The 18,097-nt window shown below is 39.9% G+C and overlaps 2 protein-coding genes across 4 annotated transcripts in view; both read left to right on the forward strand.

Annotated features, from left to right (window-relative positions):
* Window positions 1–25: 25 nt before the first annotated feature.
* itk (IL2 inducible T cell kinase) lies at window positions 26–9,092 on the forward strand. Of its 2 annotated transcripts, XM_065958873.1 has the most exons (18): window positions 26–80; window positions 1,901–2,027; window positions 2,173–2,277; window positions 2,417–2,498; window positions 2,610–2,735; window positions 3,005–3,042; window positions 3,579–3,730; window positions 3,808–3,873; window positions 3,973–4,027; window positions 4,513–4,592; window positions 4,784–4,926; window positions 5,046–5,120; window positions 5,449–5,620; window positions 5,704–5,920; window positions 5,999–6,063; window positions 6,157–6,275; window positions 8,038–8,195; window positions 8,293–9,092. In XM_065958873.1, the coding sequence occupies exons 2-18, from the start codon at window positions 1,920–1,922 to the stop codon at window positions 8,356–8,358; spliced, it is 1,827 nt and encodes a 608-aa protein (XP_065814945.1). In that variant the 5' UTR covers window positions 26–80; window positions 1,901–1,919; the 3' UTR covers window positions 8,359–9,092. The 2 variants fall into 2 exon arrangements, with proteins under 2 accessions (XP_065814945.1, XP_020485378.1); XM_020629722.3 differs by lacking the exon at window positions 26–80 and having other exon boundaries at window positions 1,787–2,027.
* A 2,797-nt stretch (window positions 9,093–11,889) lies between these two features.
* The window catches only part of cyfip2 (cytoplasmic FMR1 interacting protein 2), a 30,542-nt gene continuing 24,334 nt past the window's right edge, over window positions 11,890–18,097 (forward strand). Inside the window, exon 1 of one of the 2 annotated variants that reach the window (XM_065958871.1) lies at window positions 11,890–12,058. The gene's annotated coding sequence lies outside the window, so the exon portion shown is untranslated. The remainder of the gene's footprint in view (window positions 12,059–18,097) is intronic. The other variant, XM_020629721.3, reaches the window with a different exon arrangement.

Genomic DNA, 18,097 nt, shown 5'->3' on the forward strand with positions numbered 1-18,097 from the left:
TAGCTCGGATTGGTCGTAATTTTTGGACGGGAGACGATGGATGATTTTTGTACTTTTGTTTGGACGGCTTATTAGAAAAGGTATACTCACTTTATGCTCTTTGTAAAAATTATGTTATCACATTTAAGACATTGTGTTTTTATTGTTTTATTACTAAGCTGAGCTACACTAAATATTTTCAACAAGAACTATTAGAGTCAGGGAAATAAAAGACAGGCAGCATTCGAATATTATTCGAACAATTGTTTTTTTCCTTGTTTTATGTCCGTCATTTATGTAGGCCTTATAAAGTTAAAAGTCACTAAAAAAAACACTGTCTTCTTGTGCCAAATCATCTAAACAAACAAACAACAACAAAATAAAAAATAAAACACTTACAAACTTCTTATTGTTTGTGGATGCCAACAGGGATGTTGTTTTCTAGGCCATCAGGAAGCCTTGTTTTTCTATCTGGAAAAGGTTATTATATGTCTGTATGGATGGGTACAGTTCTTATTCCTTTAATCTGTCTCTACATACATGATAATAATGTGATACAAACTTGTTTTTGATCTTTTCCACAATGCAATCACCTTTCTGTGTTGTGTTGCTTTGTTTGAGACACATAGCTGTTTACTAACACTTTAACACTAATACATTCATCAAACCTACAAGACAACAATCCCAACTAACTCAGTCAACACCATTCCCCTTCATGGTTTATTGAAAGCAACTTTATGATCATATGAAAGGAAGCAAAGTTGTTTTTTCTCCTATACCCCTGCTCAACAGAAGTTATAATTTAATTTACAATTAGAATTTGTGTGTGATAATTATCAGGATGTATGATGACAGTCAAACTGTATTCAAGAAACAATGGAAATTCTAAAAGAATACAGGCAAAACAATGTTATGAAATATAGGACCCCAAGTCTTCAGAATATACCTGGCAATGACTTTTATTGAGTTATTTTTGTTTTAGTTAGTTATAAGCATAAAGTGGTTGTTGATTATATAATGTAGTGCAAATATGTCCCGAGCAAAACTTTGCATTATTATAGATTAGACTTTTTTCTGCCGGGCCCTTTGGCAGATAAAAACGTTTTTAATATATATCAACATACACAATATAACATAATATATACAGGAACATATTCCTGTAGTTATAGAATTGATCTCAAACATTGGCTGCCAAAAGTACAGAACAGCAACTTTAATGTGTGACAACAAACTGGAATAACTTACAATCCACTTTTAAAGAGGAAGGAACTTTAAAGTTAAACTGTGACATAAAACCTCCAAATTTGTGACGTCTGGTAAAAATTCATTATTAGCCTTACGTTTACCTGAAAGTACCTACATTTGTTTGCTAGCAGTGAAAAATGCTGTGCATTGCTTTTGTTAAGCCCCCCCCATCAAAACTCTGCGACCCCCCTAGGGCTCCCGCGCCCCACTTGAATCACTGGATTAGACTTTTGTCCCCAAAGTGCTTTTATTTGATTGAATATTTTCAAAAGTAAAGAGATTGAATAAAATCCACCTCCCACGAGCACATTCAACACTCTGCCTTATTGCAACATCAGTGAAAGTACATGTGAGTGCAAGTGTAGTTTGTATAAGTGTGTGTGTGTGTGTGTGTGTGTGTGTGTGTGTGTGTGTGTGTGTGTGTGTGTGTGCGTGTGCGCGCGCGTGCGCGCGCGTGCGCAGGTGTGTTTGTTTGCTTGCACAACCCATTTCATGCCGTGGATGTGGTTTACAGAGTGCAACAACTTTGTGCCGGAAGCTCCACAGCTTCTATCAAGTCACTTAAAAAAAAAAAAAAACTGTCTCGACAAGGTGCTCAGTCTCTCTCTCTCAGGGAGCCCAAAACCCCTCCATTATCTGACACCGTGTGTTTTGTTTCTGTTACTATGTTCCCCAGGGTGATTTTGAAGGGAACAATGATTAAAAAATCTCAACAAAAGAAAAGAACATCGCCGAGCAACTACAAGGAGAGGCTTTTTGTATTGGACACGCAGGAATTAAAGTATTCTGAACGCCGCACAGGGGTGAGTGATTGTCCTTTTGTCTATACGGTGGCTTTAGAAATTAAACCTACAGTCTAGAAGCTCTGTACACTTTGACTTCTGTAAAGCATGTTCATTTGAATCCATATCCTTTATACTGTTATAAAAGGAATCATTTTTCTCTCAGAAAAAGCCGATGGTGAAAGGTTGCATTAAGCTGAACACAATCAAGTGTGCCGAGACTGTGTTCAGTGATGTCCCAATACCATGCAACTACAAGTACCCTTTTCAGGTCAGTTGACATTTTATCATAGCACGCTTGCTGATAATTAAATAAAGCGTCATTGATCGTAAGTATAGCGTACAAACAAGCTATATGGGTATGACATGCCAAGAAGAAGGGATTTTCTCAAATGTAAATGTCTTTGCAGGTTTTTCATGACAACCACTACCTTTACATATTTGCTCCAGATAATGATTGCCGTCAGAGATGGGTCAGAGCTCTCAAAGAAGGTAAACAATTAGAACATCAGGCTTCAGAAAGCAGGTCATTGTAAACCCATGATTGAACAGAATTCATAATCATGCCTTTGACATTTTCACTATATTGTGCCTGAACAACAGAGACGAAGCATAACAATTTAGTGGCTAAATTTCACCCAAACTTCTGGATGGATGGGAAATGGAGATGTTGCCTACAAACAGAGAAACTGGCAGCAGGTTGCCATGTGTACGACCCAGTGGGTTATGGTTTGTATTTCTTTTTTTAAAACTTGTTTCCTTGTTTCTTTTGGGAGGTATTGAAAGTTTGTTCCTGATTTATTAGCTCATCTGGATGTAACAGTTAATCTCATACGAGCAGACACTTCTTCAACATGACGGGGTACAATCTGTATCACGATCTTAATTCAGTGTTTGTTGCGTAATTTAGTGTCCTATAAAATCCTCTTTAAGTGCTGCTTACCGCAAATGAATGTTCCCAACAAGTTCTCAAATTAGTCTGTCTCATTTCTCCACAGCTTCTAAAAAGCCACTTCCTCTCCTTCCCGATCCAGAGGTACGGCTTGTTATTTATAAATATGATGGAATAATATTAAAGTTATAGTTCTTACTTTCAAACCACAAGACAGAACAACTGTTTTTACATTTATTTTGTTGCTTTTTTGCTACAAGTTTCAAGCCTATCAGAACTGCTCTACATGTGATGAACATTTTAACACATCTCACCTCAGATAAGATTAGATTAGACAACATGTGTTCACTTTTTTTTCTTTAAAAAATGTGCATTGCCTTTTAACAAATGTACGAATGGTCTGAGAACAAATGATTATGTGTCTTTGCTGCTCTGTTAGTTACATGTTATTGCTCATATGTGGCGATTATAGGCCTCCTCTTTAGCTGGTCAAATACGAGTTGCAAAACCGAATTCAAATTGTTTTCCATCCTATGTACATATTTTGGTCTGTGTCACTTGAAGAACATGTAAAGTGTAAAAACGGCCTTGTGTTGTAAAATATGAAGAATTATGTGTTCTGAAAACACAATGCCCGTGTGTAGATGATTTATTTTTTTTCTCTCTGTTGTGTCCACCAGTTGGAAGTTCATGGTGAGGCACAGAGGACAGTCATCGCTTTACAAGACTACACGCCGCTGGGAGACGATGACTTGCCTCTTCAGAAAGACCAGGAGTACAAACTGATAAACAGCTCACACTCTTATTGGTGGGCTGTCGAGGATGACAGAAGGTAAAATACAAGTCTTAGAATGATAGAAGAATGATTGTAAGTGTGTGATTTATGTCAACTTCTTTACTCCTAATCAGGAACAGAGGCTTCGTACCCAGTACATATGTAGCCATAAAATCTGGAAACAACTTTGAGCGGTTTGGGTGAGTTTGATTTAATATCTTCTTTTATGTGAGCCTCTGCTAATCCATTTACTACTGCAGAGAGTGGATTTATTTGTGGTTTCATTTGTCTTCTCACAGTTGGTACAACAAAAACATAACCAGAGGGGAAGCCGAGAGATTGTTAATAAAAGAGGTAAAAAATAATTTCATTGTTTAAGGATGCAGTAATTATTCAAATTGATTTGTTTGCGCTTCCAGCTGCGGTTTGACAGTAAAAAAAAAATGTCCCAAATAATAATTCTGATGATAACTAGCAGGATGTTGCTCCTGTGTGACGCTGCGCTGTTTTGCTTTGACTGTGCACCACCTACAGCACTGTTGCAATTGCAAAAAAATTAATGCAAATGCACCTGCGCAACGAGAATCCAACACATGACATAGGGCATAAAAAATGTCTCACAACCACAATGTTTCCCCCAAAGCTTAATTTCCTGCTGTAAAAAATGCTTTGCTGCGTTTTGTAAGCAGGAAGAAGAACAACCTTCCAACAACACCAGAATATCACCAGGCAGCTTGTAACTGCAGCTTGAACACTCAGTGTGTCTACATGTGATGTGTGCATTAGAAATGTTTTCTTTCACGTGATTTTTTAACACATATTCAACGCTGTGCTTTTAGGGAAAAGAAGGTGCGTTCATGGTGCGTGACTCGAGGCAGGCGGGAGTCTACACCGTGTCAGTCTTCACCAAGGCACCGGGGTAATTTGACTTCCTTCATGCTTATCTTACTGATATGAAATAATCAGATCATAGCTGATAACATTTGACTGAATCGTGTAGTACAGCCTTTAGATACTGGCAGAATGATAAACATTTTACACTTTGTGCCACACACGCTTCCTCTGAAAGTGTTGCATGAGTCTATTTGCATTAAAGCGTTTTCTCTTCAGGTCAAATGGGGAGAAGAACCCGCGAGTGAAACATTACCAAATCAGACAGGCAGAAACAGGAGAGGCAACATATTACTTGGCAGAGAAGTACCTGTTCGGCACCATTCCTGAGCTCATCCTTTACCACCAACACAATGCTGCAGGTTTGGTGCATGATACAGTTACAGTCTCAAACAACTGTGGAAAAGAAGGGCACTGCCCTGACTTGTTTTTCTAAATGAATGAATGCCTGTAGCTTGTCTTATTATTGCGTTTGTGACAGGCTTGATAACCCGTTTGAGGCACCCTGTCTCTCTAGAGGGAGGCTGCACCCAGGACATTGCTGATACCTCCCAAGGTTTGATGATTCTCTTTTGTATTTGGATCTGAGTCGGATTTCAAGCAGTACTTATTACATGCATGTATTAAAAAAGGTGTTTTTTGCTGACCTCTAGTGGTCATCACAGAGGTCTGCTCAGGATGTGTTCAGATCCTTCTGTTGTGCAACAAACTTGAACCTTTCATAACGCTTTGTCTATCATACATGATAATGCATTTGTCATCTACTGGCTGCAACACACTTTGGAAGAAATCTATTAAAAGTCGTCGTCTAAACGTGCACATTTCTTGTTCACATATGACCTGCCTCTGTTATTATCTAATTGTTCATTTTATTTGATTCTTAGCGGATCAATGGGAGGTGGACCCTCAGGAGCTGACGCTGGGTCAGGAGTTAGGCAGCGGACAGTTTGGCCTCGTGCTGGAGGGGAGATGGATGGAGAGGAAGGTGGCGGTGAAGATGATCCGAGAGGAGTGCATGTCAGACGAGGAATTTAAAGAGGAAGCCAAAGTCATGATGTAAAGTGTTGTTTTCTATACACTCATATTGTTTTGTATGAATTCTCCATTATTCTCACTTTCATGTTTGTGTGTTTTATCAGGAGGTTGTCTCATTGTAAGCTCGTCCAGCTGTACGGTGTGTGCACCCAGCGCTCCCCCATGTGTCTGCTGTTTGAGTTCATGGAGAAGGGCTGCCTGTCCGAGTACCTGCGAGCCAAGAAGGGCCGTCTGTCTCAGGACGCCATGTTGGCGATGTGTTTGGATGTCAGTGAGGGGATGGCGTACCTGGAGAGCTCCAACTTTATACACAGAGATCTGGTAAAACAAACTTCATATCAATACATGTTTGTTTTGCATGAACTGTGTGAATAGTGAATCCTTCCCCTTTTACCGCAGGCTGCCAGGAACTGTCTCGTTTCAAAGAACAATGAGGTGAAGGTGTCTGACTTTGGAATGACCAGGTATGCTTGTCAATGCTGACTCATTCTTTGCCCTGCCCAGCCTAATGTTTCAGCTGTATATGTAAACTGTTGTATAATGTTTGTTTTCTGTAGATTTGTGCTGGATGATCAGTATACGAGCTCCCAGTGCTCCAAGTTCCCCGTCAAGTGGTCAGCCCCAGAGGTCATCAAATACTCTAAGTTCAGCAGCAAGTCAGATGTCTGGTCATTCGGTGTGTTCATGATGGGTCCATCTCTTTATACCTTTTTATTTACTGTATCTGTGTGCCTCACTTGTTGTCTCTGTAGTCATACAGCACAACAAGCTTTGTTTCCTTCTCTTTGACCATTTATGTCATTTTAAAATACTGTGTATAACTTTGGAATGAAAACAGCTAGTTGTGTGTGTGTGTGTGTGTGTGTGTGTGTGTGTGTGTGTGTGTGTGTGTGTGTGTGTGTGTGTGTGTGTGTGTGTGTGTGTGTGTGTGGGGGGGTTCTTACTTGTTGAAAACATATTGACTCTTTATTTCCATATGAAGAAATTGGAATTAAACAAGAACACAGTTTGGTAACAATTTTCCATAGACTCTCTAAGAGTCATGTGACAAACACACAAAACACCCTTTGACCTCCCTGAAAAACATGTTGTGTAAGCAGACGTTACAGAAGTGTTTCAGGGACACACATTCTTGAAATGTCTGGACAGATAGGAAGCATTTGTTTTTACAAGTGCCAAAACCTGCCATTATTGCTATACAACTTCTTATATTGTGCAGTGCCAAGAGATGGATTTACATCACAGAAGCTGTGACTATTTTTAATGCAAGAGCTACAAAATATATAGATGATAGAAATGGATTTGTGAATTACAAATCAGGCTGAAAGAAATGGATATCAGGTTTATAATTCAGGTTGCACAAACATTTTCCTTTAGCTAAAGCAACTCAGGGCAGTTGAGTTATAGAAGAAGAATCTTTCAAATTAAAATCAGAGTGATATGCAGCATCATTTGAAGGTGATTTAAGTCCATGTTTCCCAAGCCCCCCCCCCCCTTTTCTGCCATGAGCTTTACATTCCTTTCTTCCCATAGAAAACATTTTCTTACTAAAGACCTTTGTATAAAACCATCTAGTCACAGTGTCATCATGATTGTTGTTCAAATATGCAAACCTAGATTTGACGATGATGACAAAGCCTTCAGCCACAAACCTCAAGTAGGGAACCAGATATGTAGTTATAGCAGTGGGTTGATGAATGAATGAAAGAATGAAAGACTTTATTTTAAACCAAAAATTAAAATAATTCAGCAAAAAACAAATAAAGCAAAAGTCTGAAAAGGAGAAGGAAGAAGACAAAGTTATATAGCCCTAACCCTTTCTCACTTTTCATCTATTACATTATACCAAATATTATTCCACCAAATGCACACAATTAGTGAATTAGTGTTTAAAATGAAAATGTTTCCTAACTCTAAACCTAAGTAACATGGAAAATCCTGGAACCTCCCATTTTTTGAAAGTTATATAACCATTTAAATGAATGTATGTAACAGCGATAACATGAAACATCCACAAAACGTAGCAATGATTAACAGGATTACAAAATCAGATGCTGGTTATAGTCAAAGGACTGACCAACAGTCTGAGTGTGTTTCATACTAACTAGCATCCTGGTGGAGGGAAAAGTGGGATGCTATCTGAAGTTCTCCAACAGAAACCAGAATATAGTTGAACGTAAATACCTTATGCTGGTCTCTGATCGGTCTTTGCTGGTAGAGAACATAACGGTCTGAATTATGAGAAATCAAAAGAGAACTGCTCACAGATGATATACCTGCATGATGTAAGAAACGTGTGTACAAGGCTGTGTATACATTTCATATAAAATACAACAAAACTAAGATTAGGGATAAGGCACTAAATCAGGATGCTAAGAAACATTGAAATACATTTCATTGAATTGTTATTTATTCTGTGTCTGTTCTCTCCTGCTCAGGTGTGCTCATGTGGGAGGTTTTCACAGAGGGCCGCCTCCCTTATGAGAACCGCACTAACGCTGAAGTGGTCGAGTCCCTGAACTCGGGCCTGAGGCTCCTGAAGCCTCGCCTGGCCCCCGACGCTGTCCACCTGCTCATGGAGTGGTGCTGGAAGGAGGTGGGCTCATGGAAGAAGAGTTAAATGATGACGCACTAAACACGTAGACAGTATAAAGTGGATGTAATGATTATTTCATGTCGTGTTGTTTCCTCAGAAACCAGAAGATCGGCCCTCCTTCACTCTCCTCCTGCATGAGCTGGCCTCGCTCTCAAACCTGTGAGCCAAGAGAAGATCTGAAGTGGATAACAATAAATAGCTATATTTATTTTATTTATTGATTGTTGTATTCCACACATTAGTTTTAAACGTTGAAGGTGATCACAAAAGACAAGATGGTGATTTGCACTTTATGGGTTTGATACCTTTGTACACATTAAGTCTCACACAGTCCACTCACTCAGTGACTCACTGCTTACTGCAGGTTTATGTTGGGTTCAAACTGAGATCTTTGTGTTTAACTGCTGACAAGAAGAGTTTTTTTTAACCCTCTGTTAATAAATGAATTCATTTGAAAAAAAACAACAGTTTTTTTTACATATGTACAGCATGGAGGGGATTATTTCATTTGAAAATTCTGAGGAAACATTTCATCTATCTGTAGGGTAAAACTATGCATCATGTTGAAACATGAACTAGGTCAAAACTATATAAAGTATAAGGCACTGGTTTCCAGGAGGTGCAGGGAGCAGAAAGGGCTTTGACTTTCACACGATGTATGCAGGGATTTAGTTGTTATTTAAAATCGTCTCTTTCTTTATTTGAATACATCTATTTTTTAAATGGACGATAATCCATTTGTAAATGTGTTTACATTGTCAGGGATATGTAGGTGTACAGACTCCCTCTGCTGGGATGGAGGAGTATCTACCTGTGTATGTTTGAGAAGATTTCCTGTTACACGATGAAGAGTGTCTGATCGAAATGTTCATGTGGCAATTAAAATATAATTTTGGAGTGCTGTCCTAATTGTTTTTCTTGCACTCAGTTGTTTAAAGTTGAAAGGGAGTTGAGCGTATTTTCTCTTTCATTATTTACATGTTGGTGTACACCTATAGATAGCCTCTGATGGATTGTCTCTATACGAACAAGCTGTAATTATATTATATACCATAAGGTTCACATTTATTTATATAGAATTTATCATTTTAATTAAGATACATATGTAGACTATGACTGTATATTTCTATATTATGTTAAATTAATATTTAAATTCTATAAATGAGAAGCTGATGGTTAATGAAGTTTTAATGGAGGGGGGGATTGCTTTTCAGACAGAGCTCAGAGTTTTACTGTATTATACTTTACACTGCTTGTAATTATTATTGATTTTCCGTCTGTGTGTTCCCCTTTTGTCGTTTGTTACATGTTCAGCAGTATATATTTTTAAGTTAAATTCAGTTCAACTTGCCACATGTGACACACTGACTTATCAGAGATGAAAACGTTTCCTGTTGTTGACAGAAAAATCATCCTATTCTAATGTCAAGCTTTTTATTATTTACATGTAAAAATAGCTTCAGCTTGAATTCAGATAAGTTTGAATTGTGAGGTTAAACAGTTTCATGGAAAACCATTCAAAGACACATCCCACTGAGACTGAAATTATCATAGTTTGAATAAATGTTGGAAATGATATTTTCTTTGAAATGCAGTTCAGTAATGTTTCCATTGAACTAGTAATGTAATAAAATATCAGGACCGATGTCAGGTGGGATCATAATGTAAGAGGTGAGTTAACCAAACTACACACCACATCAGGGCACATCAAGAACTACACGTCCCAACATGCCCTCTGCTTTAAAGCTACAGTGAAGAGATTGAAGAGAATGAAGAGCTGCATTGAATAGACCCTACTGATATCTCCAAAAGACTGTCAGGATACATTTATCTGTAAAAAGTGAGTTACATGTGTCTTTAAAAATGTACAGGTTTAATCATCACAGAGATAGCACTTACTGCTTTGACCACAGGGGTCGCCAAAATCAACACAAACCACAAGTTCCTCTCAGGAGCTTTAAGTATGTTTTATTTTGTTTTGCAAAGGGACACTTCTCAACATGAGACAAGTTTAATGCACCAGTTACCCGCAATTCACACTGGATCCGTTTCTGGAACGTCAGCGCAGCCATGATCAGCTGTACACACATCACAGGAGAACTACAAGATCCCGCAGGAATTAAGAGAAAAACATGCAAACAACATGTTGCTTTGTCTTTCTGAGGATGCATTGTTGTTCATTCGGTGCCTGTTTTGACGTAATGTTGATGAAGTGATGAAAAATACGATCGCAAGTCTTGTCGCAAGTCTTGTCTGACTTGTCTGACTTCCTGTCCGGGCTGTCATATTCTGTCCAGCTTGACGCGTGCCTGCAGCGTACTCCGGCGAAAATAGACTCGCTGCGTATTTGAAACGGAGCAGAGACGTTGTACCGTCGGTGGTACACGCCGGAGACAGACCGCAGCGCGCCCTGTGTGAACACAATGATTGACTAGAGTGGAGGCTAAGTACAACGTAGTGCGCGGTGCTGACGGACCGCAGCGCGCACGGAGTGTGTGTGAATTGGGCTTTAGTTGATAGTTTGGTTTAATTCTCCCCCCTAGCTTGACTCTGCTGCTATACACCATTGAATGGCTAAGCAACACACAGATTAATAAAATGGTGCCAAAAACAAAGTGGATCTAAATACGTAGAATGAGAGAAAGAACATGTAACATGTTAATGGCAGACAGGTAACTGCATTTAAAGAGAAGCTTTAAAATTCAGCATTTTAGCCTCAAGTCTTTAAAACATTCACCAAGTCAGTAAGTCCTCTGGACAACTATAACCTACAATGATTCCAGCTTAATAATCAGAATTGAAGACATGGCTCACAATGGCGGCCGTGTCTCAGTTGGTAGAGTCGTTGTCTCTCAACCAGAAGGGCGAGGGTTTGATCCCCAGCTCCTGCAGCAATGTATGAATGTGTATGAATGGTTTACTTACTTCTGATGGTCTCACTATAGCAATTTTTACCATCAGTGTGTGAATGTGTAGGTGTGACCTGCGGTGTAAAAGCGCTTTTAGTAGTCAGTAGAAAATAAATATACAAGCTCAAGTCCATTAACCAAAATAGTCATACAATGTATCATCTGCAAGGTAATATCATGCATGACAGCGCTAGGCCTCCATACCTTTCACACATTAACATTTGCTTTTCACTTTTTGCATCATGACTAATAGGACAATATGGCACTCTTTATGTCTTGGCGACTATGGTCTAAGATGAATTTAATTAATTTGACCGCTTTCATTTGGCTATAACATGGTACTGGTTTAATTCAAAACATGACCTGGTGTTGTATCTTTAAATAATCATAATGAGACAAATCAGTAAATGATCCTTAAAAGACCCCATGTGTACGGTAATGATACACTTTCAAACTACATTGGCAGCAGAGGCTAAAAGCCAATTCAGATGAGTTCTCCTTCTAACATGACAATGCCCTTTGGTTTACAAAGGTTTTTAAAGGTCACATGATCACCCCTTCCCCATCTCTCTCACACACACACACACACACATTTACTACTGCATTTTGAAACTGGATGTATTAATGAAGTTAACAGATAAACCTACATTTTAAAGGATGTAGCATACGAACCGAAGCCCACATGGAGTGGAATCAACATGTCGGGGGGGCCCCTCATCATCATCATCATCATCATCCCCCATCACTCGGCTGTGACTGTCCCTTTAAGAAAATGCACTTGCAGCCATTTTCTGCTCTTTGTGTGGGGTGGATTAGCAGCACTGGGTAGGTACTGGGCGAAACTAGAGCATCAATCGGCACAGAAGACGAGCAAAAAAAAAAAGGGAGCAGCAAACATTGGACCGCCGTCGCAGACCGTCTCCGTGTGCCGCCGGACGGACATGTAATTTACAGGTATGTGTGGATGGATGGAGCCGCAGCGCTACAGAGGATGTGCGCTGGGTTACTGATGATGGCTGGAAACCGAAGAGCTGGGTTTTTTTTTTCCTCCATCTCCCTCTCTCTCTGTTTCCTCCCCGCATCGTCCCCCCACTACTTATTTCCTGGTGCACACAGACAAGTGGAAAAGGGTCGATCGTGGAGAAATCGCACCTAAAAGAGTTCAGAGCGTCCCGGTTTTCAGCGGATTAATCTGACACATGAATGGGATCCCCCGTTAGCTTTACATCGGCACCGTAGCTCACGCTGAGATGGGTGGGGTGAGGAGAGGGTGCCTGTGTAGCAAGTGCACTCTGATGGATCAGATGGGGGGGGAACTGGGCGATTTCCTGAGCTGATCGCAGCGTTTTCACCGTCTAGAGAGGAAGGAGATGTCCGTTATGTGAAGGAGGCGAGTGAAATAGAGCTTCATCCGGTTTCATTTCAAACCCTTTCATCATTTTTTTCCTCCTCCCCATGTATAGCCGCTTTGACCCATCCGGCCAGCAGGGCACTTGCATGTTAAATGAGAGCAGCCGATTGTGCACAGCTCCATGCAACATTTCTGCACAGCTGCAGGCGGACCCGGCTCGTTACTGATGAGCTTCAAATGACAGGTTCACCCACTTCCGTTTCACTCGCATGTCTCATGTCTCATGTCACAGCCTCTCCACTGGATCAGGATCCATCCATCCACTCATTAAGAGTCGATGTATTAATACGCCGCTGTTGCAGACTCACTGAGTTGTAAATCTCTCTGCCAGCCCCTCACCATCAAGCAGCAGTGATGTAATGAGGAGGCTGTGGGTGCTTCTCTGATACTGACCCACACTCAAAGGAAAAACCACCAACATATTTCTGTTAAATCATGTAGAGAGTGTTTATTATGCTATCCCTTAATCACATTTTTTAATCTCAAAGTGTTGAACATTTATCAGGCCTACATGATGTCACATTCCCTCACAGCCTCGGTTTGGTTGAAAATAAAACACATAATGAAATCATTTAATTGTAACGTTTGAGAAAGGAAGAATCTGTGAGAGCATCAGAGTAAGCATCCTTTAAAAAAAAAAAAAAAAAAACCCGGCACAGATATGTGATAGATGTGTTATGTAAGAGATGTCTGTCATTGGCTGTGAGGGGAGCTCAGATGTAAAAATTATTTCTCTCACTGTTATTACTGTAATCATTTCTCATTTAAGACTCATTTGTAGATCAGTCAGAAAAACGTAAAAAAAAAAAAAATGGCTGTTACCTGGTATGATTATGTTTAGCATTAATTTAAAATCTTACATCAGTATGCCACACATTAACCCCTTCAAGGTTCCTCAACGTAAAGAGTTCTCTCCCCTCTCTCTTAAAGTAGCCGTCTCTCTGGACCACTGTTTTGGACAAAGCAGAAATATCAAGAGTTCATCTTGGACTCTTAAGGGAATACTGATGGACATTAGTGTTGTTTTACACATCAAATGAGTAAACCGTTACACCAGAGGTAATTCACACTTCATGTTGATATAATGACAGCTGTGGCTCAGTTGGTAGAGTCGTCGTCTCTCAACCAGAAGGTTGGGTTCGATCCCCAGCTCCTGCAGCAACATGTCCGACGTGTCCTTGGAGAAGACACATCTGAATTACTCTCGCTGCTTCGTCAGCAGCGTATGAATGGGGTTAGTTACTTCTGACTACATAGATGCTTGCATCAGTGTGTGAATGTGAAGGTGTGAGCTGCGGTGTAAAAGCACTTTGAGTAGTCAGAAGACTAGAAAAGAAATATACAAGCTCAAGTCCATTTACCATATAACAACAATCAGGTAAGAAAGGGTGGTATCGCCATGATTTGACATTTGGTAACTATAGTCAGATCACATGATGTGGATTAATATAGGCAGGTTTTCACAGCTGGTTGTAATATTTGTTGTGGGTTTTTTTCAGTTTAGAAAAGTAATGACAGAAAACACGTGCATGTGGACAAAAAAAAACAAACAGCCACAGAAAAGAGAAGTAGAGGTTAACAACACAGACAAACTATATAAGCATAATTTTTAACACTTCTCGTTTCCTTAAGTACCAAAATCTTTACAAAGAGAACATCCTGAAGATGTGAAGGCGGGCGATGTTGGTGTGTATTTTGTTTATTATCCTCTACCTTTTTCAGGCGTGGTCACATGAGCCTGCTTCTGTATTTTTTGACCCCATTGTATATCCATGTGATGGTCATTGTTGTTTGTCTAAAAGGAGAGCATGACATCATGGGGCTCATGAGATGACAACAGTTTTGGGACACTCGCCTCTGAAATAACACAGCTAGCCTTTTTTAAATACCTCACCCAGCACAGTGTCCTACACATGGTAACACCGGGCGGGCCGCAGGGACGCTGCGCGCTGACACGTTTAAACCATAGTGTGTTTCATGGTGTATGTATGTGCGTGTCTGAATGGTCAAAGATTCCCTTTCTTCAACGCTGATCAGATCTCATCTCATGGAGAGGATGAATGTATCTTCCAAAGCTCGCCTTGGGGGGAGATCCCATTGAGTAGTGCCGCCCTGGAGTTGACACACTTCTCTCACTCTCTGTTTCTTTCAGGCAACATGTATCACACACAGCCCTAGTTGTAGTGGTAGTGACTGTCTTTGATAAGTGATGTATCATCTGTATCATTACATTTTTTATGTTATCTATCACTTTGCCTATTCTGTCTAATTCCCATATTTCTATCCAGCTGTAAGAACCTGACCGATACACGGGTTGACTGGCATGTTCTATATGCGAAATAGACTTCAGAAAACAATGCTTGATGTGATTGAGATACACTCTGACTTAATAGTTCACTGTAGTCTCAGGACTGTCTGCAGCACATAGCAGAACATCACACCTGCCCCCCCCCCCCCTTAAGTCAGAGTAAATTTATCCTCTATAAGATTTTGTATAAATATTTTTTGTATGTTCTAAACTTGTTGATAAAGACAAAAAAAGCAACAGTCAGAATAATTCCAGTTTGGTCAGGCTCTAGCTTAAAAAAACAATGATTAGATTTTACAATTTCAAGACACTGTCTCAAAACTATTAACTTATCTGATCATCAGATCCTCAGTCAGTGGCTGACACCCAAAACAATGAAAAAACAGTTTGAGTATTTCAGATGCCTTTACAAGATTGTATCTATATGAAATGTGTTCTGGCTGAATCCATTACCAAATGTCCTGCTTGATTCAACATTTAACCTGTGAGCTGCATATCTACTAGGTTCGATTCGATTTCGATTCTTGGGGTCACGATTTAATTCAGAATACATTTTATATCTACCTATCTACCATATCAGTAATCTTTGTTTCCCCTCTTAAATTGGTATCAAGAAAAGTCACAAAATAACAATATTGTTAAGGCTGTAGCTTGTATATTTTTTGTTTTTTATTTGCTTTTTCCTATCCATTCATTGGCTCCTCATGGTAGGTCACGAGGTGCTCTGACCCTTCCATTTGATGTATAGCCCAACATCAGGGGGATTTTGCTATGCCTCTGTCATTGATGTTCATTGGGTTATTTTCCCAAGAGTCCCACTGCAGTGTTGGGTTTGTAAAAAAAGAGTCCAAGTGTCACTTGGTCGTTCCGGTGTGAAACAGGCCTACGGCTCGGTTACCAAGTGTCCAGAGGGGAATGAAGAGGCCCTTTGCTTTGTAAAGATACACAGTGCACACACAGACACACACACACACCAACACACACAAACACACACACACACCAACTGTTGAACAGAATCTGGTCCAGGGTGGGAAAGTTTATTCAGCCGACCCGGGCTTCAGTCTGTGCCTGTATGCTGGAGCACAGATGGGAGTTAAGTAGCACTGAGCATGCTTGTCTGCCTGTCAGAAGCTCTTTAGTGAGCTGCATGTTTCCTTTTCTGAGCTGAACGGATAAAAATATTCAACCATGTCTTCCAGGAAGCACATAGATATGCAAAACAAGGATGTGTCGAACAGCTGTGGAAAGAAGAACACAGAAAACAATTGTCTTTTTTTAAACCTTAATATAACAAGGTAACTTTAGCATATGGACGCCAAGAAATCAAATCTGCATGATTTTTTTTGTCTTTTCATTTACCATACATATTTTGAATACAACAATCTTCAAACCTTGCCTCATAGAAAAATACTTTGGAATAAAAACAATTCCACCATCAATAATGCACGTTATTGCAGGAGTTAATTGTCGACATCAAGTCACATAAGAATAAACTATTCCCATGATACATTTCCCTTCTCACAGTCTAGATATGAATGTCTTTTTCTGATCCATTACACTAAGGTGTCATTCACTTCAGTTTCATTAGTAGTTTGATGACTCAGCCATTGGTCTGTTTTTGGCCTTGAGCCTGGCGGCTCACCTCATTGCAGATATAAACTCAGTGTATGTGAACTCTGTCAGTGTGATGTGACAGGAAACTACACCTCCCTTCTTCCTCTCACTCCGTTTGTGTTCATGCTGGTGGTGTGCCTGCACATGTGTGCATCGACGATGTGTCTCAGTGAAATTGTCTGTCATGCACAGGAAGATTGCATCATAATGTTTCATGCACTTCTGCAGGCAAATATGACGGCTTATCTTTTTATTTAAAACATTGTAAAAACAGCTTCTTGTAATTATATTCTGTTCATCAGATCCTTAGTCAGTGGCTGACATTCAAAACAAATAAAAAACAGTTTCACTATCAAAGATACCTTAATGAGATCTATCTTATCTATATGGAGTTTGTTATGGCTGAATCTATTACCAAACGTCCTGCTTGATTCAACACTTAACCTATGAGCTGCTACCTATGGCGGCAAAGAGAAGAAAGACAGACTTTGATCATGCCTATTTTCTCTTTGGTATTTGGCTCTGAGCTTAAGTTGTGCTCTTTTTGGCTGTGAAAATTAAGCTGATTATCAGCCCTGCCAGCCCCATCTGCCAGGTCAGACGTAAAACTCACATTTCTCAGAGGCACATGACGTACCGGTGGGCACATACACTCTGCTTTGGCTGGGCTGCTGTTTTGTTTATTAAGGGAAAGGACACTGCTAACGGGGTCTATTCATATATCAGGATAGCAAAATAATTAGAATAGCAGTGAATTTGTATACATGGGGAAAGAGGTGCAAACCATAGACTGTAGGAAACATGGACGTAGCAGCAGTGACGTCACCCATTGGTTACTGAAGGGGAGTTTTGAAGCCAAATGGTGGGAGTCGCCATATTGAAAATGCTGTCTCAACATAACTTTTGGTCGACATAGTAGCAGGCAAGAAGAGCTCCTGGCAAACAGCTATAACACGTCTGCTTGCAGTGAGATCAGTCGTGCCCTAATTATGCATAATATATATATTTTATCTTTTCTTTTTATCTAAAAATATATTTTTTGTACCATGCTGTAAACATCTTTATTTGTCACAATGGGTATTTTCACATAGGTATGATCGCATGGGGCCCTTGGAGCCCTTGTAGCCAGACTCAAGTGGACACTCAAGGAAGTGCAGTTTTTTGCACTTCCTCATTGGCTTCATTCTTCAAGCCTCGAGGTTGTCGCTTGGTGTACTGCATACACATGACCTGGTTGTTCATATAATTGCCCTACATTGTTTAATAGAACATATCAGGGGAGCTTCTGTGAAAAACAACATATGACAGTGAGTTCACTGCCTTTGCAAGAGAGCCAGTTATCAAATATCATTCACTGTCGGACAGTTCTCTTCCTCTCTCAAGAAAGTTAGATTTCCAGGTTTATGCACTTCAAGAATTTAACGCTTCAAAAGGCCTGGAGTCAAAGATAAAGGAAACAGTAAGAGGCCTCTGCCCATGACTTCCTCTGAGCAGTGACATTTATAAAGGGCGGATACGTATCAGGGTGAACCCGCCGCTCTGTAAAGACCACAAAGGGTCTTTACAGAGGAAGTGGGGTTGTCAAGACATTCAAAAAGAATATTTTGCATATTTTCTCTGAAGGCAAAGCAAAAGTGTGACTCTAGTCAGTGTTTCTTTT

This window comes from Labrus bergylta, chromosome 9, assembly GCF_963930695.1.
Source record: "Labrus bergylta chromosome 9, fLabBer1.1, whole genome shotgun sequence".
NCBI lineage: Eukaryota > Metazoa > Chordata > Actinopteri > Labriformes > Labridae > Labrus > Labrus bergylta.